Source organism: Canis lupus, chromosome 27 (assembly GCF_011100685.1).
Source record: "Canis lupus familiaris isolate Mischka breed German Shepherd chromosome 27, alternate assembly UU_Cfam_GSD_1.0, whole genome shotgun sequence".
In the NCBI taxonomy this organism is placed as follows: domain Eukaryota; kingdom Metazoa; phylum Chordata; class Mammalia; order Carnivora; family Canidae; genus Canis; species Canis lupus.
The window spans coordinates 33,258,430-33,285,101 of record NC_049248.1 but is presented as its reverse complement, the minus strand read 5'-3'; the positions used below and the strand labels follow the sequence as shown (position 1 = coordinate 33,285,101).

The 26,672-nt window shown below is 36.6% G+C and overlaps 1 protein-coding gene across 1 annotated transcript in view; it reads right to left on the bottom strand.

Annotated features, from left to right (window-relative positions):
- LRRK2 (leucine rich repeat kinase 2) overlaps positions 1-26,672 on the bottom strand; it is a 139,801-nt gene that overhangs the window by 14,359 nt on the left and 98,770 nt on the right. Inside the window, exons 40-43 of the mRNA XM_038577307.1 lie at positions 23,844-24,034; positions 17,480-17,640; positions 5,589-5,759; positions 4,259-4,359 (exon numbers count right to left, since the gene is read on the bottom strand). Coding sequence (XP_038433235.1) covers positions 4,259-4,359; positions 5,589-5,759; positions 17,480-17,640; positions 23,844-24,034 — 624 coding nt within the window. The remainder of the gene's footprint in view (positions 1-4,258; positions 4,360-5,588; positions 5,760-17,479; positions 17,641-23,843; positions 24,035-26,672) is intronic.

The following is a 26,672-nucleotide window of genomic DNA, read 5'->3' as shown; positions in this document are numbered from 1 at the left end:
GAGGGGAAAAGAAATTTTGATCTTTGGTAATGAAATTCACAAATCACTTCTAGATACTGTTTTCATGTTTCTCTTTGAAACTAAAGAACTAGAGAGACAGGGGAGGTGGGGTGGGGACCACCATAAGGAAACAGAACCAGGACTGAGGAAACTGGAATTAAAGCCATGACGCAGCCACTTGCCTTCCACCCACAAGACTCAGAAAGCTCCTTATTCTCTATGCCTCATCTGACAAAGGTGATAAGTTTACCTATCTTGCCTAATATATACTGTATTTAAAGGTTAAGTAGGTATGTCAAAGTCAAATACTGTTCTATGCTAAAAAAAAAAATCAAGGTAGTGATGTCATCTATAAAACACAGGTGAAGTATCAGTGAAAATAAAAGGAGGAAAGAGTAAGACAATAATTCAGCTATGGAAAATTACACTGTGAAATTGTTTTTAAAAATACAGGAAGTCTGTGTGATTAACACCAGTGGTAACCAAAACACAAAAACAAGTGGACATACAAAGAGCCAACCAGTACATGAAAATGTGCTCAACATCATTCATTATCAGTGAAATACAAAGCAAAACCACCGAAAGATACCACCTCACACCTGCCAGAATGGCTAAAATAAAAAAGATAAGAAATAAGAAGTGCTGACAAGTATGTGGAGAAAAAGGAACATCTGTGCACTGTCGGTGGGAATATAAATTGCTGCAACCACTATGGAAAACAGTATGCAGATTCCTAAAAAAAAAAAAATTTAAAAATAGAACTATCATGGAACTTCTACTTCTGGGTACATATCTAAAGGAAATGAGATCATTATATTTAAAAAATATCTACATCCTCATGTTCATTGCAGCCTTATTCACAATAGCCAAGATCCAGAAACAATGTAAGTATCCATCAATGGATGAATGAATAAAGAAAATATTATATATATATGTAAATGTATATATGTATGTCTATATATACACAATATAATATTATTCAGCCATAAATAAGAAGGAAATCCTGCCATTTGTAACAGTATAGATGGACCTTTAGGGCATACTGCAAAGTGAAATATGTCAGACAGAGAAAGACAAATGCTGTATGTTAGAGTTTTATATACTGTATATAAAGTATAATATTGTATATGAAGTTTTACTTATATGTGGAATCTGAAAAACAATAAAATAAAATAAAATAAAATAAAATAAAACAAAACCAACCAAGCTTCTAGATACAGAAAACAGACTGGTGGTTGCCAGAGGCAGAGCATGGGAGTGGGTAAAATGGGGCAAGGGGGTCAAAAAGTACAAAATTCCAGTTATAAGACAGGAATGTAACATAGCATGGTGACTAAAGTTAGCAAATGGTATATTTGAAAGCTGCTAAGAGAGTAGATCTTAAAAATTCTTATCACAAGAAAAAAAATTGTAACTTGTGAGGTAATGGATGTTAACTAAACATACTGTGGTAATAATTTCATAATATTTACATGCATTAAATCATCATGTTGTACATCTAAAAACCAATACAATGTTTATGTCAATTATGTCTCAGTAAAGCTAGGGGAAGGGGGAGGTCAAGGAAAGTAGCCAAGATAATAACATAATGTTTGTTAAAGTCAGTGTATGTACTCAGCTATTTTTGAGTAGAAATTTTAAAATTAAACAAATTTTTTTCAATGAGTTATGCCAAATCAAGAGTCCACAACATAGAGATCTGATCTATTAAAATCTGTTTCAGTGCAAAACATAGTAAGCAATGTATTTCTTAAAATTATTTATTTATTTATTTATTTATTCATGAGAGACATAGAGAGAGAGTCAGAGATATAGAGGGAGAAGCAAGCTCTTCCAGGAGAGCCTGATGTGAGACTCGATCCTGGGTCTCCGGGACCACACCCTGAGCTGAAGGCAGACACTCAACCACCGAGCCACCCAGGTATCCCAAGCAATCTATTTCTGATTATTATCAGTGGAAAAGATGGAACCGTTAGTTGGGCAAGCCACTCATCTAAAAGCAAGTTAAAATGCTAGGAAAATTATTTTTTAATCTCTTAAAAAAATTAAAGATCTGACAACATCTTAAGAACTTACTAGGCCAAAATATTAGTAAAAGAATCCAGTGAAAGAGAGGTCAACAGAACCTTAAAGCCAGATATTTCCTTTAAGGCATTTGTCTACTGAAGGCAAAACTGATGTGTGGTTTTCTTGTTGGCCAGTAAGAAAGAAGTTTAAATCTAGAGCCTGCCCAAAGTGGAGTTCAATAAAGGCCTGTTCCAATAAAGCTGGGACTCCAAAGGGCATATTCAGAGTAAATGGGAACTAGAAATAAAGCCACTCCATGCTTCCACTTTCACTGGCACAAGGAAAGATGGTGTTTATAGACAAAGGGGGAGGAGGGAAAAGAACCCCGAGAAATTGTTATCCCCAGTCTTGTTCTCAAGATTTGTAGACTAGATTCCTATCGCCTGGGCAGTTAAACAAACAAACAAACAAACAACAACAACAACAACGACAACACCTCAAGCCAGGAATTGGGTTTAAAGCAATTTGCAAAAAGAAAGTTGAGGGAAAAAATGCAAAAGATCTGTATGCAAAAATATAAAACTATATTGAAAGACATTTAAGAAGACATAAATAGGAAGGTAACCCATATCCAAGAAGAGAAAGACTTAATATCACAAAGATAGAATCCTCCCCAAATTGTCTGCAGATTCATCCCAAGTCCAATCCAAATCACAGTAGGGTTTTTCATAAAAGTTGACAAAGCAATTTTAAAATGTATATGGAAAAACTAAACCCAAGAATACCTAACACATTTCTAGAGGAGAAAAATAAGTAAGGAAAGGAGACTTATACACTGACAGGAATTAAGACTGGACAGTTTTAGAGGAAGAACAGACAAGCTGACCAATGTAAGAGAAGACGTGTGTAGATGTGTGTGTATCTCACAAATTACAGAGTGAAAATGGGGGAGGTGGGGAAGATCAGTAGAAAAATTAGGAAAAAGCTATTTAATAGATAGAGCTGGAAAATTTAGTTATTCATATAGAAAAAAGGAAGTTGGATTCAGATAAAAATAGCAATTCCTAAAGGGTTAAGAACTTAAATGTCAAAACCAAAACTTAACCATTTGGAAAAACCATAGGTAAATATTCTTGGGATTCTAGGAGAGATAAGGACTTCTTAAAACAGGACCCCAAAAAAAGTAATAACCATAAAAAGGGTTGTTAAAGTTATCTGTATTAAAATTACGATATTCTGTTCATCAAAAGGCACTGGCAGGAAATAAAAGGGCAAACTACAAATTGGGAAAATAAATTCACAATATATATAACCAACAGAGGATTGGTATCTCTTTTTTCTTTTCCTTGGTTCATTTGTAAGCAAATAATCCAATAGGAAAATGGGCAAAGTAATGAACAGGCATTTTCTAGAGGAGTAAACATATATATAACCAATGAACATATAAAGAGGGGGTCATCCTTATTAGTAATTAGTAAAATGTAAATCAATACACAAGACAACATATTTGGAAAAATTAAGAACTCAGTACTAAATCTGGGGAGAATATTATAGAGAAATGGCCACCCTAAGATACAGATGATGAAAGTGTTGTGCTAGTACAACTTCTTCAGAAAACATAACCTATGATTCTGCAATTCAACTCCTAGGTATATATCACAAAGCAGTTCTCATACATTCTGCACTAAGAGACAGGTACAACCATGTTCATAATAGCAAAAAACTGGAAGCAATACCAATACCCATAGATATGATCATAGATATATATACTCTTGCTCAAACAGTGGAATGGAATAGCAGTGAAAATAACCAACAGTGATGTTTAGCAATCTCCATAAAGCTTACAAAATAAGGCTGTGAGAACAATTGAAAATATTTCAGAACACAGCATGAAAAATTCTATTTTAAATTAAAGAAAAATATAAGAAAACTAAACTAGGTAGCAAACATAAAGGAAAGAAAAGGATTGTCTCAAAAGTCAGCAAAACAGCTATTTATAGGGAAAGGAGAGTGTTAAATCAGGAAGAAGCATACGAGGGCTTCCAGGGTGTTGGCAATGCTCTTTATTTTGTGCCTTGGGTGGGGCAAATATCAAAGTTTTGCTTTATGATTGTTTGTCAGATGTGTGTGTTTATTTATGTATTTGAATATATGTGTGTGTGTGTGTGTGTGTGTGAGAAGATTACATATGTGTGTATACATGGTTGGATGCTCTGTATAAAATATTGATAAATTTTGACTCTAAGAGTACCTGGGCAGAAGTAGGCCTTTCTTGAGGATTTTCTTTCAAACACTTTTTAATTAACTTCTCAACCATGGGCCAGGGGGCACAGCCATATTCTTTAACTGGATCTGAAACATCCAAAAACATATCATGCTAGAACATCAGACAACTCAGAACAATTATTTCATTTCCTTTCAATGTATATAAGAAGTCCAGACCATGCAAAGGAAAACGCTGATCTCCATAATCCTATATTTATTATGGATCTACTTATCTCACAAACTTAGAAATAGTTTTGTTAACTTTATCTCTACTCTAGAGACATCAAAAAGACTTCTTGATTTTTATTATATAAAAAAGATACAAAGACTGATTGAATAAAAAAATAGATTTTTCATTCCACACCTGCATTTCACATATACTTTGAAGATACTTTTGTTCATATAATAATTAGACTTCTATGGAAGTACTTTTTATTTTAATATTTAAAGTCAGCAAGTATTTGATCATGTCCCCAGTGTCAGTTTGTGCACATTTCTTTTTTTACAAGAGGAATGCCATTCTTCTAACTGGTATAAACTACAGACCTGGGAACTATCACTGGACAGGTAACTTGTGAAATCAGGGCAATGACCCAGATTGTGTGAAAAGTTTATGCAAATAATAAATTTCCTTTTGCTGGGAATCTTTAAATGTCCCCCCAAAGGAGGTAGTTAAATCTATTTTTGCTGTACTGACACATAGCATACAGTCAAAAATATTTCTTAAGTGAAAGTGAAAGTAGAAAACATGAAAAAAATATAAAAGAGTACTTTGTAGAGGGCACTGAAGTTAACAGTCAAGGAATGAACAACAATGTTCTAGAATTTCTTAAAAGCATGAAACAACCATTCAAAATGAAATCTCATCTCATTAAACAATCATTTACTAATTCTTATTAATATTTACGACTAAAAATTCTTATTATAAATAATTCAAGCTTCCATCCCTGCATATAAATTATCTCTCTCTAAGAAAATGAAAATATTCCAGGCTAATGAGCACATACATAGTTACTCATTACAAGAACAGAAGTTGCTAAGCATGGAGCTCTAACAGCAATTTTCTGAATATTCTTCTACATATAATACCAAATATATCAATGTTAATTTGGGAGTTTTTTTAAAAAAGTCTAAAACTGTTATCTTTCTCACATGATTTTTATTAATGTGTCACAGGATTTAAGAATCTTCATGCACCAAACAAAAAATCATGAGTTGTGAGATGAATTAAGTATACAACTACAATTAAATAACTTGGATATAAAGCTGCTGCTAGCAAAAATAATCATCTTTACTGTAGATAAAATAAGACTTACCAGGTAATTTTCCTTGTATTGCCAGTTCATCAAACTCATTTGGAAATTTCAAACCCTCTGCTATTCTACCTCCAGTTGTCAAAATGTCATAGAGTAGTAAACCAAATGAATAAACATCAGCCTGTTGGTTATAAATAACGTTTCCTCTAGCAACTTCAGGTGCACGAAATCCTGAAAATAAGCAGATATATTAATAAATACACCCAACTCCAGGGCTCATACACCCCAGGAGGTATCTTAGGGATCTATGCTGATGAAGAGTCCAGAAGATGAGTTCTAAATCAGGCCATGTCGTCTCTATAAAGAGATACATAGATTCAAGCCAATTAACAGCCCTGTGCTGACATTTCACCACAAAATTGCTCTTGAAAAATAATGATAAACATTCAATAATAATTATTAAGTAATATTGCAAAATTAAAGAAATTAAGCTTAATGGGGGGGGGGAAGCCCTACATCAGTTTTTTTTTCATTCCTAAAAATAACTATTCCCAGAGAAGTATGTCAAACAAAGGGAGGTCAAGAGGGCAAGATTTCTAGACTTCACTCCAAATCACTTAAACTTGACTGAAGTCCAACGCCTTCATTATTTCCAGAAATTGTGACTCTACTCCTTGTACCCAATGGAAAAATGAAAATAAAACCATAACTAAAACGAATAAAAGCTCTCTCTCTGGGGATCCCTGGGTGGTGCAGCGGTTTAGCGCCTGCCTTTGGCCCAGGGCACGATCCTGGAGACCCGGGATCGAATCCCACATCGGGCTCCCGGTGCATGGAGCCTGCTTCTCCCTCTGCCTATGTCTCTGCTTCTCTCTCTCTCTCTCTCTCTCTGTGACTATCATAAATAAATTTAAAAAAATCCAAAAGCTCTCTCTCTCTCTCAGGTGTTGGTTCATGACTGAAATTCTTTCAAAAGGAAATAAAACATTTCATCTCATAATAGAGATAAATCACTTTTAAATTCCTCAGACCAAAGAGTGATTTCAACATGATTCACAAGAGTCAAAATATCAACAATCTAATGAAATCCAACTATCAAAGGAAATTGGTTAAATAATGTGTGCTATGCATTAACTTAAAATCATTTTTAAGATGACATGGTATAATGTAAGTGAAAAGAAAATGTTGGATATAATTCCACAAGGACAGACGGTTATCAAACATGTAAAAAAAAAATCAAGTGAGTTCACTTCCTTAGCTATGATAATGGTGTTGTGATTATGTAAACAAACATCCTTATTCTAAAGAATAGAATGTCAGTATGTCTAGGCATGGCAGCTTGATGTCTGTAATTTAATTTCAAAGTTTCAAATTCATATTCAACAAAAGCGAAAGAAAGGATAGTGTGGCAAACAGTTAATGTATATGAAGGGCATATGGGTGTATATAGTGCTATTTGTTCAACTTTTTGGTGGACTTAAACATTTTCAAAATAAAAAATTTACAAAGAATTACATCTGAATATAATAATGATTACTTCTATGTGCTAAAAGTGTGGGTAGTTTTTTATTATTATTTTAATTTTTTTTTCTTAAAATTTTTTCCATAATGAACATATATGATTGTTATTATAGTTTAAATATATAGCCAGGGAAATAAACAAAGTATGAATTCATAGCCTTCCAGAAGTCAGTGATGAATTTGGAAAGAGTTCTGTTTGACAAAGTTTAAGATGAGACTCAGCAGTCCTTCACCAGGCTGGAAGGACGTGAAGAATCAGAAAGATGGAATGTCAAATTTGAGGAACATAGTCCCTATTGTACTAATTGTTAACATTCTCCTGTTAACATGTCACATTTGTTCATACTCTCTCTTTCTACACACACACACCATTTTCCCACACCTGTCTATATATATGCCTGTCTATATAGAGACACATATAATAGCTATTTTCTTAGAAAAAGAACATTTTCCTACATAGCCATAATATCATAATCACATCCAAAACTAAAGAATTGTGTAAGTAGGACAGTTCTTAAATAGGTCCCTAATCAACTGTATTTGTGACATAATGTAAACATATAACATCTCCTAACTCATACTAATAAAGCATTTTATAGACACTTTCTTAAGTATTTCATTTGCTATGCACAAAAATCACCTGTGGTGGGCAGAGGAGGACTCTCCATTGTACAAATTACATAATCTGTATAAAAATGTGTTTTCCTAAGGCCACAAAGATAGTGAACAGTATAGTCAAAAGTACTTCCAAATAATGAGCTACTCACACATTAGCTAGTTCAACAACAATATTTATGGCTACCTTTCTGGAACTTAAAAGGGATTTTTGGAAGCTAATATCAATCTCATTCAATTATTTATTATTCACCTAACACATTTTTGGGGTAACTATCGTAACAAGGTACTATTCAAAGACTATTAAAGCACTCAGTATTTTGTTCTGTTGGTAAATTTACTGTTAGAAACAGTAGGATTTGTAATCACAGGATCACAGAGCAGAAAAACTCAATGGTCACTTAACCTAAATTTTCGTCCAAGGCACATATCCTTCTAGGTATCAATCCATAGATGTTAGAGCTATGCAGGTTAGAAATTTTTCCCTCTTAGTGTCAGAGGACACTAAGATAATTATAAGGATATGGAAAGAAATGTTTACCTCAAAATGGAAATGATTTTAACCTTCTTATCTGCTCCCTTTCAAAATAAATATCTTCATTGACACAATCCCCAGCAGGAGAATACAATCCTTATTTATATATCTAGGAAGTATCTCAACTACAACATAAGGCACTTCTAAGTACTTCTTGAACTTATCCAATGAATTTCTAATGATTTTCTAATTTCTTGTTTGCACTAACAATTTCTTCAGAAGTTATCTATGAAGCAGTAGATGCCTTTAGGAAAATAAACTCCCCCAAACAGTAAACATTGAATGATGATCTGACTGTAATCCATCAAATGGGCTGGTCTGCATCAAATATGTTGTCACAGATTGCAATAAAATGATACTTAATCAACAAAGTATATAGAATAACATGAGACATTTATCCCTAATCCATATCTTTAAATATAAAATGCATAAAATATTGGTGTTAAGTTGTTTCTCTGAAAAGGTATAATATCCACTTGAAAATCATGAATTTCAAAAATGCTGAGTAAACAAAAGTTTATATCAGATTGTCCTATAAAATAACATAATTAAAATCTTTGGTATTCTACCAAAATCTACACAACACTGAAACTAGATGGAGAACTTGGACAGAAATATGCAGGAAAGATATGATAAAGGTGACATTCAAAGCATCAGGGAAAAGACAGACTTTTATTTTATTTTTTTTTAATTTTTATTTATTTATATATAGTCACAGAGAGAGAGAGAGAGAGAGAGAGGCAGAGACACAGGCAGAGGGAGAAGCAGGCTCCATGCACCGGGAGCCCGACGTGGGATTCGATCCCTGGTCTTCAGGATCGCGCCCTGGGCCAAAGGCAGGCGCCAAACCGCTGCGCCACCCAGGGATCCCCAAGACAGACTTTTAATAAATAAATAATGGTGTGAGTTGTCTGTTAAAGAGAAGAGTAGCCGCATCACTCCTTACACCTAATAAACTTTTGATAAACCAAAAGTTTGAATGTAAATATAAATGTATGAAAGTACTGAAGACATACTCATAGCTAAGTTGATAGTACTTGGATGCAAAAGGTCTTCTTAATCATCATCTGAAAGTGAGTGATAAGAGCTGAAGGCTGAGAGTTGCGGAAGGCACATTGTCTTTGGAGAATTTAAAATTAATAAACAATTGCCTGCCCTGGCACAGATCAGCCCCATCATCCCTGTCCTCAGTGTAGCACTGGTGAAACATGTCAGGAAAATCAGACCCCAAAAGGTAAAAGAAACAAAAGTTTTTTACCTAAAAAATTTAAGCTCTACAACAGCAAAATGCCATAAACAAGGTTTAAGGACAAAACCTACACTGAAAAATATTTGAATATATGAGAGGCAAAGAGTCAACGTTAACTAAAATAAGCTTTACAAATGAGTAAGAAGAATGGACAAATGAATAAAGACACAAAAACAAATAGAACATGAAAGGAAAAATATGTCCTATGTATTAAAGATTGCTTAGCCTCAAATAAAAAATAAGCAAATAAACAAACACTTGGAAAATAAGAACATTAAGTTCTCACTTTTCAACTATTGATTTTGTGAAGATTAAAAAGAATAACAAGCCCAGAATAGGAGATGGGTGCTCTAATTTGAATATGGAGGAAATTTTAATTGACAAACCTTCCTAAGAGGCAATTAGTGTTTCAAAATTCAACATATGCACTCCCAGCAATACCATGCCTAGTAATTTAATGTTTAAAACATCAGTTTCAAAAAAAAAAAAAACATCAGTTTCATAAATGGACAATTTTAATTTACAATTATGTTAATTAAAGCACTGTCGATATATCAAAAAGTCAGAAAAAATTTAAATATATATCAAGATGTGGTTAAGTAAATTACAGTACATATAAGCAAAGAAATACTATGTAACTGCTAAATTGATGTTTGACGTAAAAAGATGTTCATGAAATATTAATTAGAGAAAGAAAAGTGAAGCAGAATTTAGATAACACATCTATAAAAAACTTAAGCACATACAAATCTAGATATTGATATATTTGTTACCAGAGTGTTAAGAATTATTGCTGCTAATTTATTAGAAACACATATTTTGACCTGCATAATAGGATTTCCTGCTTTTAACTCATGTCCTTAGGTTTTACAAATCAAATCTTATTCTAAAGTGATTTGGTCTGAGCCGCCTCATCAAAAACCAAAATGATTGGGGGACAGGGGTCTCAGGGTGTTAAGACCTAAGCTGCCAACATGATGTTTGATTGTCAACCTAAACCATGAGAAGATCCTCAAAACTCTTCTACATGTACTTTATCACTGAGGACTTTCCTGATACCGCAAATGCAAGTTCTTCCAAAATTTTCACCTTATTTTTAACTATACTTGTCACCAGAGTAGTAACAGGAAGAATAACCTTTCAAGTTATTCAGTGTATTCACCACTGAATTTAATTTGCGATGGAAATGAACAACTGTAACGTTACCTACCATTGGGAAAGGTTAGAAATAGGAACGTCTCTTGTATCTCTACAAAAGGGCAGTATTGCCATAGGAGCGATGATCTAGGATTAGGAATGACCTACGGTGCTCACAGACCATCTCACCACACTGCAGGGATACCCTGTTTAGCATCAATGGCTCTCAAAGACTAGAAAGGTCAAACACTAACTGAAATCCTAAATGTATATTTGTTATATTAGGCTGTTCAAATAAATCTTTTAACATGTGTCATTTCTACCCCTCACTAAGACAGAATAACCGGGACTAGACTTACCATCCTGCATAAACCAGTGAAATACCAGGCAAAATATATGAACCACTGGACACTAGGCACAGGACAGTAATCCCTGAGAGAAAGCAAACAAAGTGAGTCCTCTGACAACCCCACAGAGTTTCCAGCCCAAAGCACAGGGAAGGGAAACAAAAACAGAGCCTAGCACCCTCAAAGTTGACAAGAAAGAGCAAAAAGTTCAGGAAGGCAAAGCAGCTAGAATGTGCCAGGCATTGTGCTCAACACTTTATATGAATCTCTCATTTAATTTTCACAACAATCCACGAAAACAGATACTGTTATTAGGTACTATTGTTGAACCAAGAAAAGAAGTTAGGTAATTTCCAAGCCTCAGCTAGTAAGTGGTAGATCAAGAATTCAAAACCAGACAGTCTGACTTCACGGCCTATGTTTAACAGATTCCAGACAGACAAATGGTTCACTAAGTTGTATCTATCTTTGTATCTCCAGACTCCACTGTGGTGCCTAGAATGTGCACCACTGAGACAGATTAACTAAAGTAACTGACATTGTTTTGTTCTTTTCAATTTGGATGGAAGTCCAAACTCTACTCATATTTACTCACTCTCTTAACTTTTTGATTCTATCACAGACTAATAGTTTTAAAATCTTGAGTAAATACTTAGCTTCTTAAAGGTTTTTCTATAAATAACATTTCCCCCCATTGTGAGACAGTACCAAAATCTGAGCTGCCCATCTTATCACTGACTCATCAGGCAATGACACTAGTTATACGATGCAGAGACGGGAAACTTTTGCTAACAAACAAGAATATTTTCCAGTGACTCCCCATAACTGAAAGATTATATTATTTGGAATGATCTAAAAAGCCCTTCATGAGATAGAAAAGTGTTATTCTGGGCTATGTATCAGGAATATTTGTGTGAAACAAAAGACTAAAGATGTTCTTGACTCTCATTCTAGACCAGGGACTCTAGGTCTTGAATGCACCCTGGAATTACCTGGATATACTTAAATAACATCCATATCTGGGCTCCATCGTAGCTTAGCTAGAACTTAAATCAGAATCTTTGGGGATGAGGTCCCCATATTTATATATTTAAAAGTACTGTAGGAGCTTCTAACCTGTGGACAGATTGAGAGTTCCACTCCACACCTTCTAAAATAGAATTATAAATGATATAGCCCCACTAGATATATTTTTAAAGCTCTATGTGCTGTTATCTAATAATACACAGCTAGAATTGAAAGATACTTGGCTAAATAACCCTCCCTCCTCCATCTATCACTTAGACCATAAGAATTTGCAGTTATCTGAATAAGACCAGTCATATACCTTAGTACCCTTTGCCTGGAATATCTACTCCGGATCTTTTATTTTTTTGTTTGTTTGTTTGTTTTCTCAAACTTCCAGCTTATCCTTTAAGATATAATTCCAGAATCATCTCCTATATGAAGGAAGTCCTGAAAACTTACAACTCAGTTAATTACTTGCTCCTTTGTGCTCTTATCACTTTATCTTGAACTAGATAACCTACTGAAACTAACAAAATGCTTTATGATTATTTCTTTATAGCCTTATTTCTCTTGGCAGAATATGTGCTTTTTGGAGGGTAAAATATACATTTATTCATGCACATTCCCCAAATTCACCACTAGAGATATTGCTGACAGTTGGAGCAAGTGCAATATGCCGAGACCTGTTCTATGCTATTTATGTGGATTATTCATTTCACCCTTAAAACAGCCCTATGAGGTAGACATTATTTTTTCTCAATTTACACAAGTAAAAACTGAGCCCCAGACAGTAAATTTTTTTTTAATTTTTATTTGTATTTATGTTAGTCACACAGAGAGAGAGAGGACCAGAGACACAGGCAGAGGGAGAAGCAGGCTCCATGCACCGGGAGCCCGACATGGGATTCGATCCCGGGTCTCCAGGATCGTGCCCTGGGCCAAAGGCAGGTGCCAAACCGCTGCGCCACCCAGGGATCCCCCCAGACAGTAAATCTTGATGAACATCACACAGCTAGTAAGTAGTACCACCAGTTTGGTACTTGGCAAACATGCAATAAATTATTGCCAAATGCATGAATAAGTGAATAAAGATAATTTCCCCTTGGAGAATTATCATGACAATTATAACATCAAAATAATTGGGAAAATACGATTCATTGTCTAAAAACTATTTTTAACAATTTTTCAGATGAGCCTGCATTTTAACAAGTGCAATGAGTAAATAAGGAAAAGATCCATAGGTCAAAAATATGAGAAATTTAGGGGCGCCTGGGTGGCTTAGGCAGTTAAACATCTGACTTTAGCTCAGATCATGATCTCAGAGTCCTGGGATGGTGCCCCACCTCAGGGCCTCTCTGCTCAGCAGGGAGTCTACTTGTCCCTCTCCGTCTGCCCCTCCCCCCCAACTTACGTTCTCTGTCTCAAATAAGTAAATAAAATCTTTTAAAGTATGAGAAATTTATGTGAGGTCTGACTATACTTCACACAGTACACAGAAACATATTTTCTTTCCTTTTTTTACTTTTAGAGGAATATCAGTAGAGCATGTTTTATAATCTCTATCAGATAATAGTGTATAACCAGAGAATAATTTTAGTTACACAAAGATGACTGTATTTCTATGGATGTTGGCAGGGTTGAAGCCATCATTCAGCATTCACCTCAAGTCAACAGCGCAACTATGATGGGACCCAGAAATGACTGTCATTCTCAACAGGATATGATATAAATATATCCATTTAACTGAGTTAAAGTTGAAGCTCTACAAGTTATTTACAGTTGAAAGAATCCATCCCATATTAACCTTTCGAAATGTAAACAGACATTGCATCAGTCCTTGCCAATAACTGAATTGTTTCTAACTTGCATTCTACCTTTGATGCTACCTGGCAGGGGCTCTGCTCCCTGGTAGGTTGGATTTGCATCTTGTATGACTATGGACACTTCTAATGAGCTCTAAATTTTGGTTTCCTAATCTGCAAATCGGGAATACTAGTAAGAACTGTGCCAGACAGTCATAAGGATTAAATGAGATAATCAACCCACACAAAAGTCTAAGCACAAGGCACCACACTGTACATGCCACAGTTTGCTCCCATTCACATCTCCTCTCAGAAAATAGTAATGAACCCACTCTCACATGCACACAACAGAGTGAATGCACCACAGTAAGGGTTACTATAAAACATGCCCATCTACTGATACACACACAAAAGTTTAACAAACACAGTCTTTTGTTTCTCTAAAAGTCTCCAAGTTAAAGGTAATTAATATTAAGAAGAAGATTCATTTAAAAGAAAAAGACAGGAGATAACTAAAATCATATGAAAGGAGATGATTTTCTTCTCAAACATAATTGTTTTGGAGAAGGAAGAGTTGGTGATGGTGGTTAGCAGTGGTAACAGTTACTTAAAATTTGAGGCTGAGTTTAGGGCTCAGATAAATGGAAGTGCTCTAACAATAATGAATAGAATAATGATAAAAAGAAGGTCTGGGATATATGAGAAAAAATGCTTACAATGTATTAAGCAGCCTGGAGGAATAGGGGACAGAACAGAAAGGATCAGGCTTTGGGTTTTTCTGTCATGATCTTTCTTCAATATGTATATTATCCTACATTGATATAGCAGCAGGTTAAAAGGATCAGTAACAAGTATCTGGCTTGGCATGAAGAATCAATTGGATATTGAACTCTAGGCAGGTTCAGACCCAACCAGGAAGTCAGATACTTAAAACGAAGGGCAATGAGTCTGAACAGAGATGAACTGAGTGGGCTGCTAGCTGGTCCAGCCCACTGAGGGAAGTGGCAGGTTTGAACCTCAGAACACAGTCAACAGGGACCAGACAGATCCTCTGTCCAACTAGGTGGACAAGGCCTCGTCAAGAGGATTTCTACTCCATGAACACTGTTACTGGATTGCAGTTTGGAGGGGGAACAAGTTGCAGGCCTCAGTTGAGTGGTGTGGCCCACTTTCATATCACACGAGAATCATCAGCACATCTCCCAAAAGAAGACCCCTATCCTGGGCCTACATTTTCTAGGTGGGAGTGTATGAAGCCTATCGAATTCCATCCTCTAAGATTCTTCTTCCAAACCTGTAGTTGGTAATCTTTGTTGTTTATGGTCCCATCATTTTGCTTTATTTTTTTTTAAGATTTTATTTATTTATTCATGAGAAATACAGAGAGAGGCAGAGAAACAGGCAGAGGGAGAAGCAGGCTCCATGCAGAGAGCCCGATGTGGGACTCGATCCTGGAACTCAGGGATCACACTCTGAGCCGAATGCAGATGCTCAACCACTGAGCCACCCAGGTGTCCCCATTTTGCTTTATTTTTATTTTTTATAACGAAGATTGGATATTTAAGCCTCTTTAAGTACAAGTTAGAGCTGCATGTAATCTAGGAAAGAGATTTGGGATTTAAAGCCAAATAGCTCTGGATTCATTTTTCATTTAGATTGAGTTGTTATCTTGACCACTTACTGCATGACTTCCTACAAGTACAGAATCTTGCTGAGCCTCAGCTTCCTCACTTTACAGATGAGAAAGTAAAAGCTAACTTCCAGCCTTGACATGAGGATAAGATACCATGTGTCTGATGTATCTGGCACTGAGCCTGATACACAGCTGGTGCTCAAGAGATAATCACTTTATTATTAAACAACCCAGAGACACTTGCAGCCATAATATGTACTTTGAAAAGTTTATGAGAGCGTACACTCTACTTCCAACACATAGCTATGAAAAACAAAAAAGAGGATACATATTTGGAGCAAAAATAAAACCACACATTGCAAGCTGGGGCCATCTGCCTATCCAAGTACATAAGTAGGGTGGGAGGGTGAGGGGGATGGTTAGAGAACAAACTAGGATCTTTTGCTTTCTTAGATACCCCCCATTGTCTTCTGTCTGAGGCATGTGTTTTAATTGAGTGCCAATCATCAAGATGGTGTAATTTTATTTACAAGTAACAAACTATACAAGATTTTTCTAAAGTTGGAGTTATTGCTCCAAACATAAATCAACCCCTCAATTTTCTATTTCTGTTCAAACTGAAGACCAAAAGACAAGATGTCTGTACAGAGCACTTGCTTATGAATGTTTCTTATTAATCAGAACCTGAGGTTCTGATGAACCTGAGACTAAAAGGAGAATGGGAGTTGAGAAAGAAAGGAAGGATCGCACGGAGTAGACAGTAATCTGAAAGAACATATCTAAACACACAAGAGTACAGGAAGTGGATTTTCACTGGTAGAGAGTCAATTAACAGTAGATGTGATAGGATTACTAGAACAGGCACGACAAGTAGGGGTTGAGGATGACCATAAAAAGCAACATTAAACTTTTTTTTTTTTTTTTGCAACATTAAACTTTAAAGCAAGAAAATGATGTCTGTGATTTCTGGAGACCATAGACATAATGATATCCAGAATCGGTGTTTCACTTTACACAGCAACCATGACTCTTCATGCTATATAGGGCCAAAGAGAGAAGCCACATTATTTTTAAGTATTAAAGTATGAATGACAGGGGATCCCTGAGTGGCTCAGCAGTTTAGTGCCTCCCTTTGGCCCAGGGCGTGATCCTGGAGTCCTGGGATTGATTCCTACATCAGGCTCCCTGCATGGAGCCTGCTTCTCCCTCTGCCTGTGTCTCTGCCTCTCTTTCTCTCTCTACGTGACTCTCATGAATAAATAAATAAAATCTTTAAAAAAATTTTTTAAGTATCAATGACATAAATTTTGAAGAAAGAAAACCAAAATGCTGTGTTTAAAGGTTTAAATTCCTATAAGCAATCTATTAGAAGAAAGTATGCCTGTATCAAGAACAGTACAACTGAAAACTCTGGCCCCAAGTCCCTATCTGAAACTCTTGGGACAAGAAGTATTTAGGAATTTATACTTTTTTCATATTTAAGAGAGTTAAAAATGATGTATATAACATAATTACAGAAACTTTCAGTAGGGTCAGGGCCAGCACCCTGTACTCAAATGTGCTATATTTCTGCCATGAAACATACACATATTCAGAGTTTGAGAAACAAAGATCATAATAAACATCAAGTTAGTTCAGGTCAGATTTTGCTGTCAATCAGTTACAAGAAAAAAAAAATCTTTGGGTTTTCAAAGTTCTTTGGATTTCAGAGTTATGAAAAGGGGCTTGTGAACCTGTATTTGGCCTGCCTCATTTTGCAGTAAGTGTGAACAATACCTACTTTAAAACTTTTGCTTTTTTTTGTTTGTTTTTTTACACCTCTGGAGTATCTAAATTTTTTAAAGATCCAACTTTTAAATATATAATTTTACATCAAACATCCTCTATTTTCTGTTTTTTTTCCCCTAGAAAATTACATCAGTAGATTTTTTTCCTCTACAGAATACAGTTATTAAAATCATAATATAGTGGTCACAATTATTCACACAAGATATATCTGCTCACAACATGATAGGACACAGTGTTCTCTTGATTCTCCTAAATTTACAACTGAAGTCACTGGTTATCCATCCCAAAGAATCACCATGCAAACCTTCTCACCTACCTGGTGTGCCCTCTGACGTCTTTATCCCCATTCTACAGCAATACTGAGCAATCCCATAGTCAGCAATCTTTGCGATGATGGCAGCATTGGGGTACAGGGTGAAGAGCAACACATTGTGGGGCTTCAAGTCACGGTATATAATCATGGCTGAGTGGAGGTATCTGTCAGAAAACATACAGGCAGTGTCATTAAAATGTGATTATATTATTATAACTTTTGTCATGATTTCCTTAAAAATATATGTCCATTTTGCAAAGCATCAAAACTTCTGTGCTAAGTTTGATCCCCTCAAAAGAGGCAGAGAGGGCAGCCCGGGTGGCTCAGTGGTTTAGTGCTGCCTTCAGTCCAGGGCGTGATCCTGGAGACCCGGGATCAAGTCCCACCTCTGCCTGTGTCTCTGCCTCTCGCTCTCTCTCTCTGTATATCATAAATAAATAAATAAAATCTTTTTTTAAAAAAAAGAGGCAAAGAGATATCATAGAAGGAAATGAAAACATGAGCCAAATATTACAAAACCAGCTGCGCTTTTTTATTTTTTATTTTTTAATAATAAATTTATTTTTATTAGTGTTCAATTTGCCAACATACATAATAATACCCAGTGCTCATACCGTCAAGTGCCCCCCTCAGTGCCCGCCACCCAGTCACCCCCACCCCCCGCCCTCCTCCCCTACCACCACCCAATAAGAAACAGGTCAATCTTCATAAGTGAGTGATTTAAACTTTACAGCACAACCCGTTCAAGCAAAGTACTAGTTTTTGGTAACCTTTCTCTTAAATACCTAATAATCACATAAAAGGAATTCTGAATTCCCTCAAAGATCATAAGATTATTTTATAATTAGTCTAAAATGTAAATATGTTAAATAAGAGTTGGTAGTATTTTGTTATAATTCCAATTAATAGTTTTTATTCCCTTAAAATCATATAGGACTTTATCTTAGCTCCTAAAATTCTCTCTATTCCATTTCTTTTTTGATATTTATTTTTCTCTTATTAAAATGTTTCCTAAATTGTGGGAAAATATTTTTATCTTTTTCAGTAATAAAAAAAATCAACATAAAAAATATATCTAGCTATCAATACTATACTCTGCTCAAAGATGTAATTTACCTTAAACTTAATTCTATTATGAATTAAAGTTAACAAAAAACATTTTGGACTGAGAATTGGAATGAGTAAAACAGTGTCTTGGGAAAGGTGATCTTGGATGATGTTAAAGTCACTCCCGTTAGAGACTGATCCAATCAAACATAAGCAATAGAGTTGGACACTGCAGGTAAAGATTTAAAAACAAAATAAAGTTTCCATCTTAACCAGGTCTTGTCCATTCTAGGAACTCAGCCAGAGAGCCTACCACTGTGCTCCAACTACTAAAGTAATTCCATTACCACCTTTCCTTACATATTCACAAAATTCAGATTTCCCCTCCACTCCAATTCTGTTTTCCTGGCTCCATGATGTTAAATTTGCTATAATTCTCTACATAATCTCACAAGTAAATTATGACCTGCCTTGAAAGGACAATTTTTTTACAGAACTTAACAGAGGTAAATTCAAATCCTTTGTTTGTTTGTGGCTTTTGGTTTGGGTTCACATTGTATCCATAAATATTTACTCCATTACCTAATACTCATCATTGCTAGAGGGATTACGAGCCGAGTGGCGGCAATACTCTGAACTTTCCATTGCATGAGGGCCTACAGTGTATGTATCATTTAATTGCATCAGCTGAAGCAGAACTTTCTTTCTCTTCCAGGATGTAGTCAGGACATATGATGTTAGGCCTACTCATTCTGCTCTACATATTTTTGGCTGGAAAATAAGATAAATGTACTAATGAAGTTGACCTTAACAATAAGTAATGGACTAGAAAGAAAAATTTACTAAGGGCTTACTGAAAGGCCATTAGCTACCCTTGCCCTGCTGAAGAGAAAAGCTGGGAGATTAAGAAGAAAAAAGTTAAAGCGAAGTCATGAATAATTGAATAGCATCCAAATCCTTCCTAATGCATGCCTCTTTTAGAATATTTATAGAATGTAGACTCTTTCACAATACTTCTCAAAGGTTAAAAAAATAGTTAAACTTAATTTGAAATCATGTCAGTGGGAGGGAAAGATTAACTGGGTTAGTTAAAATGTTCAATTATAGAATTTAATCTTAAAAAGTACAGTTTTAATAGCTTCTAATAGACTAGCAAAATAGCTTTGGATATATTAACAAGTGTGGATCTTGCCTTATGAAAATAATTCAGCCATAATTTATGCATTATGTGACAATGAGTATTGTCAAATATTTTATTAAACTAAACTGGTCTAAACTCTGTTAGTCATTCTTTAATTGTGATTATCAGTGTTGCTAGGAAACCCTTTTTTTATAATTTAAAGTTTATCTCATCTTAAGTAGAACTATTCTAAAAATGAAATGCATTTATTCACTCTTTTAACAAATATGTATTGGGCATCTAAGAGGGCCAGTAACTAGGGGATACAAAGCCATCCTTATATCTTTGCTCTTGAGGAGTCTCATTCTAGAGGAGAGACAGGTCCTCGAACAAGGTTGCATAACTGTGGTGAGTACCAAATGCTAGGAAAGCCAGAGGTAGAAAAACAGACATAAAGATAGCAAAGCAGACTCTGCCAGGAGACTATAAGTTTTCAGCCTTGATAAGATAATATGTATAATCTCTGCCTTTCCCTCTTCAGCACCTAGCACAGAGTCTTGCATAGAGCCAACTCACAAAACATGTGCTAGAGAGGCCATTTATTATGGTGCAGTCGAGTTTCAGTGTGAAGATGGTATGTGAGCAAATTCTACAGAAAAATGTATTCTCTAGGCAGGCAAATTTGTGGAAAGAGACGAATGACAAGTGTCAAGACAAACATGGATGTCAATGAAGAGTCAAGACCTTCAGCATGATTAGAATAGAGACTGAGGGCAGTGGAAATGCAGGAGGATGGAGAGAAAGGCAAGAGGTACAAACAGTTTCAATGCCACACCAAGGAGTTTGGATGTACTTCACAGATAACTTAGAACTACCAGGGAATTTCAAGCATAATTAGATTTTTATTTTTGGAGAAATATTTTGATAATTCCCTAGAGGGACTGGAGCAAGGCAGCAATAGTGGCATAAAAATAAATGAATGGATGAAAAAGATAATGTGAAATAGTCAAAGACCTGGTGACCAAATTGATACTCATTTTGGGGAGGAGAGGAATAGTTTATTTTATTTTTTATTTTTTTTATTGGAGTTCAATTTGCCAACATTTAGCATAACACCCAGTGCTCATCCTGCTAAGGGGCCCCCTCAGTGCCCATCACCCAGTCACCCCAACCCCCCGCCCACCTCCCTTTCCCAGAGTTAGGTGTCTCTCATGTTTTGTCACCCTCACTGATGTTTTCATTCATTTTCTCTCCTTTTCCTTTATTCCCTTTCACTAATTTTTATATTCCCCAAATGAATGAGACATTCATGTTGAATGTTTGATGAATAAACAATGAATAATGCTTGTCCTTTTCCGATTGACTTATTTCACTCAGCATAATACCCTCCAGTTCCATCCATGTCGAAGCAAATGGTGGGTATTTGTCGTTTTTAATGGCTGAGTAATATTCCATTGTATACATATACCACATCTTCTTTATCTATTCACCTTTTGATGGACACTGAGGCTCCTCTGAGGAGAGGAATAGTTTAGATGTGATTACAAGTATCTTTGTCCATAAGTGAGAAATACAAGAGAAAGAAGATATTCAGGGTAGGAGGAAGGAGCAGAGAAAGGAAACTCAATTTTGTAAATAATGAAACACAGAAACTTATGGGAACTACAGATGACCGTATCTTCATAGGTAATTGAGAATTATGATTAAGAACTCACGGGAGAGGTCTGAATTAGAAATGAAAGCTAACCGTTGTAGGCAATACAGTAGAAGAATACGTAATGTGAAAAAAGTTCTTGTATATCCCTCTAAACAGCTCCATCGTTTAAGGGACTCCGGAGGAGTGTGATTGTATTGTTTCTGTAGTTATAGTTTCAGGCTGAAATACATTTGAGGAGACAATCCTTAATGCTGAGTTTTTAACAATATACTTAGTGCTGGTAGAAGATTAAAAGCTACTGAAATCCACTAGTCTCTGGTGGCACAAGATCCAGAAAGCTGTCCTAGCATCATGCTGAGAAGAAATCAGCCAAATTAAAGGAAAATATGCTGAGCTTTAATTTACTTCATCAGAAACTGCTGGATTTTGTTATTTAAAGGCTGCAGAGAACTAGAGTAAGTTATTTTAGAGATGAGGTCTTTCAAACAGTCATGAATGAAAAATAGTAATTCTTCATTCTCTAAATAAACTTTTTTAGGAATTACATGGAAGAATTAGGGGGAAATTAGGATCTGGACGTAGTTAAATTAAGGAAAGCAACTGATCCAGCTCTGAAATCCATGAGGCGTTGCTGCACACTGTCTAGATTCATTTAATACACGGTTCCCCCTGGTGTCCAAAGCAGATATACCCACCCAAATACAAACCTCCACAGTACTGTCTCAATAATAATCTATGTTTTTCAGTAGTTTCTGGACTCTTTCAGAAAAGGAAAATCTACTTATTTTATGTTCTTGTTATATTCTCTATGTACTATTGAGCTATATCTTCCTGGTTTGGTTTTATTTTTTTATGAGCAGTGTTCATTTGTTTTCCTATGACCCATTCCATTTACATTTCTGGATACTGTCTGAGAGGAATAGACACAGTATTTAAGAAGGGAAGGAAGAAAAAGAAATTTGCATCCACTGTGTGACTATATGAGTCAGGTACTGTTTTCCACCCTCCCTACTTCCTTTTTTCTCTCCCTACTGCCAACACATATTTATTGAGGGCCCACTGTTCTAAGTGCTAGGGACATGAAGGTGAATAAGATGGCAAGTCCCCACTATCATGGCCCTTAGATTCTAGTGGCAAAGACAAACAACAAACAAACTTTTTAAATGAAGACACAAAGCATACCAGGTAGTGATAAGTGCTATAGGTGCCAGAGAGACGTAAGGTAGGCAGGGACAACCTCCCTGAGAGGAGACCTGGAAGAAATGAGAAGTGAGCCAAGAGGGTATCTGCACATCAGGCACTCCTGGTCAAGAGAAGAGCTGGTATAAAGCCCCGGGTATATTTGAGAAATCTCAGAGAAGCAAGTGGCTGAGCACAGAGTGAGATGGGAGAGGGTTGATAACGGGATAAAGTATTTGATCCAACTTCCATGGAGAAAAACCACCATGACCGCCATGTGAAGTAGCAGGCATATGGGGAAAAGGTGAAAGCGAGTGGGAAGATTAGGCAAGGAGCCATAACAGTGGCTCAGATGCTTCCAGTAGGGAGAGACTATGAGATGTAGCTGTATTAAGATTTATTTTGATGGCAGAGCTGAAAATATTTGCTGAAGGATTAGGTATGGGATGTGGGAGAAAGGAAGGAATGGAAGATGACTCCAAGGTAAAATGAATGCATGACTGGAGATGGGGGCAGTGGAGGAGGAGGAAATCCAGACTTTAATCTGAGATGTCTTCAATTACCACAAAAGTCCTTGAAACATTACATATTAAGTATTAGTCACAGTTTACAGACGTTAACAAAAAAAAGTTTCGGAAGTGTAAAATCACAGTTACTAAGTGTGTAAAGCAGTGATTTCTCCCAGTCTCTTTGTCTCCAAAGACCATTGGCCTTTCCACTCTCTTGCTCTGCCTCCTGGTACCGGCTGGCTGCAAGGTCGGGTGTGCCTCTGACACAATCAAATCACTCCAATCCCCTTCAGAAATACAGACTAATCTTTCCTTATTTTTCTTCAAAGATTTTACTTATTTATGAGAGACACAGATAGAGAAGCAGAGACACTGGCAGAGGGAGAAGCAGGCTCCATGCAGGGAGCCTGATGTGGGACTGGATCCCAGGACCCGGGGATTACACTCTGAGCTCAAGGCAGATGCTCAGCCACTGAGCCACCCAGGCATTCTCCCACTTTCCTTATTAGAATTATGCATGAGAACTAACACTTTCCTTGACACTTGAAAACCTAACCTATATTTTTTTAGGGGAAGGAGGTCAAGACAGGGTTAAGATCATGATGAGCTCTAGAACAGAGTTCCTGGATCCAAATGCTCCTTCCGCTGTCTATGAGGTTTTGCATGGTCTTCCTACTCTTATTTTATGAAATTACAAAATCTGGTCAGGGAAATGGTAGTTTTTTCCCCCAAGCTATTTGTGAAATGTTATGGGGACATGTTACTGGAAAGTGCAGATCCCCAAGCCTGAGAGTAAGTTAAGGCTCACTCTTGTCACACACACTGAGTAGAAAACCGTATGACCTAACTCATTACCTCAAGCCATCAGCCACATGTAGTGCAATTCTGTGCTGCAGAGTTCTGGTGAGACTGGCTTTGTCCTGCTGAAGCAAGCGGTCCAGCGAACCCTTGGAGGCCAACTCCATCACCAACATGCGAGGACGAATCCCAGCTGCCAGCAAAGATATTAAGCTGGGGTGGTGGAGGTGGCAAAGGACCACCAGCTCCTACAAAAGCAAAAAACATTCATGAGCACTACGGTCCCATTATTCTTCCGTAAGTGTATTAATGCTTCTCTGGGAAACTGGATTAGAGCAAAGGTTCCATTTCCTCTTTGATCTTTTTTTTTTTATATTTTTCACATTTTCAGGAATGAAAAGCCTTTTAAAAATACATTTTGGGGCAGCCCGGGTGCCTCAGTGGTTTAGCGCTGCCTTCAGCCCAGGACCTGATCCTGGAGACCTGGAATCGAGTCCCACATTGGGCTCCCTGCATGGAGCCTGCTTCTCTGCCTCTGCCTGTGTCTCTGCCTCTCTCTGTGTGTCTATCATGAATAAATAAATAAAATATTTTTTTAAAAATAAATAATAAAAATACATTTTGAATGAAAATTTTAAGTTCTAGCTTTCCTTTGGTCTATGTTTTTCAGATTTAATGCAGGGACAGTACACACCCTATGGTCACACTAACAGGTCACATCAGTCTTATCTAATGAATCCTAGCAGAGTCCTACTTAGCCCAGAATTTTGAGCAGCCACTGCTAATCAACTGCAACTGGTGTGTGAGGTACAACCTGCCTATCATTTATGGTTTAATGCCTAGAAAAGTTTACTGAGAGTGTTTAAGCTCACAGGGATATATGGTATCACTCCTCCTGAAAACTCTCTAACAACTACCTGTGACTTTTGGGTTAAAACCCCATGAACTTACGCAGCCTTCGTGGCCTGATCTGATCTAGCCCCAGCCCATCTCTCAAACCCTTCTCTTCCTGTCTCCTATGCTTCATGCAGCATTCTTCTGCCACACTGATGTCCACTCAATTCTCTGCACATGCCCAGCTCCTTCATTCCAGCCACAGGCCCACTGCCCATGCTGGATCCCTCTGCTCTAAACCCCTTTACCCTTCACATGGCCAAAGGCTTCTCATCATTCAGATCTTAGCTCAAATACTCTTACTCTCTCAGAGAGACCTGCCTTGAACCACTCTCACTAAAGGAATCCCTGGTGGCAACAATCTCTCTCCAAGGAGCCAGAGATACTACTTCAGCTTGAACAGAGACGTCTCCATTCTGATGTGATCCTCTTCCTAGACCACATCCTGTGAGACTTTACAGTCTCCTTTATAATACTGTGGTTTGTGAATTCCATACACACTTTCTTCTGTATATTTCACTTTACGCCAAAACTCTAATTTAGTTGAAATTTAAAGTACATGTGGTATTAAATTGAGGCATGTTTTAAGCTGTGATTTCTGCAGAAGCTCTGCTTCTTAACAGCCAGCTTCAAAGGTGTGGAGTATCGATGCCAACCGCCTTTGTCAGGAAATGGGAGTGTGGAGAATTCTGCAAGCTGAAGAAGAAAGGCTGAATGCCCTGAGTGGGGATTTTCCAAGAACAAAAGCTCTGGACTGAAATCATATTTCCTTAGTGGTAAGAATCGTTTCTTCCCCTGTCTGATCAGCTCAGTTGGTTAAAACTGATGAGACAGTCAAGTTAGGTCTGTTTTCTTCCAGAAGCTTAATCCAAATTCTCCATCCTTGAAAAGTGCTCACTGATTTCAAAGAGAAAGGAGTAGGAGACTCTACTAGATCAGCCCCAGTTCACTAGATCAGCCCCAGTTCATGACCACTGGTAGAATGACCCTCAAGAGGCAGCACCCGACACTGAAGTCCTTTCCTTTCCTTTTCTTCTTCTTCTTCTCCTCCTCCTCCTTCTTAAGAACAAGCACATTACACACTCTACTGTAACTATTTTTCCTATTATTTCCTTAGGTCACCGAGCTGCCTATACACTACTCAGTCTCATATATATTCTTAGTGTATTGATTTTCAACAGTTTCCCTGAGCACACCGCATAAAATTTGAAACATATATTGAAGACTGATAACCAAGGCTGAAAAAAATCAATGTATATAACCAATTGCCTATAGATGGAAAGAGACTGCACCCAGATTTGCTTCACAGACTTGTTTCTATATATAAAATGTTTATTAACTTATTTCTGGAGCCACAGTGTAACTTCTGGTATTACTAATAAAATTACTCCAGGATATTTTACACAGACATGGAATTATTTTCATTTTTCAGTATAACTATTATATTGTAACTGTGCCCCTTTTTTTAGTTTACATAAGTCATTTAGTTTCACATTTAGGCACCAATTACTTTTTAATTTTTTTTAATAAGATTGAATAGATTCAAAAATACAGTTGAGTTCTGGCATAAGATCACAGAATTTTTTTTTTTTTTTTTTTTAGATCACAGAATTTGAATTGGATTTTACCTTTGCTTTCACCCTGACTCATTCTCTCATTCTTACTGTCAGGAAAGACTCAGAAAATAAAATAAATCCCCACAGTATTCAAAACCAGAGAGGGTACTAGAGTGATCACTGTGTGCTTTGCATTTAACATCCACTCACTTTTCTTTCTTTCTAAGGGTACCTTGATTTTTGCTAAGTTGCCCAACCCTCACCCAAGCAGACCATGAATTTTAGGGGGAAGCAGCCCAACTCTAGCCTCAGGAAAAGGTGGGACTGTTATGAGTAATACCATCTACATTACCATAGAGATTGACTGAGTAATGCAGGGCTAAGCCAATCAGTGCATGGCATTGTCCTGAACATAAGTGCTTATGGCAAAAAGAAC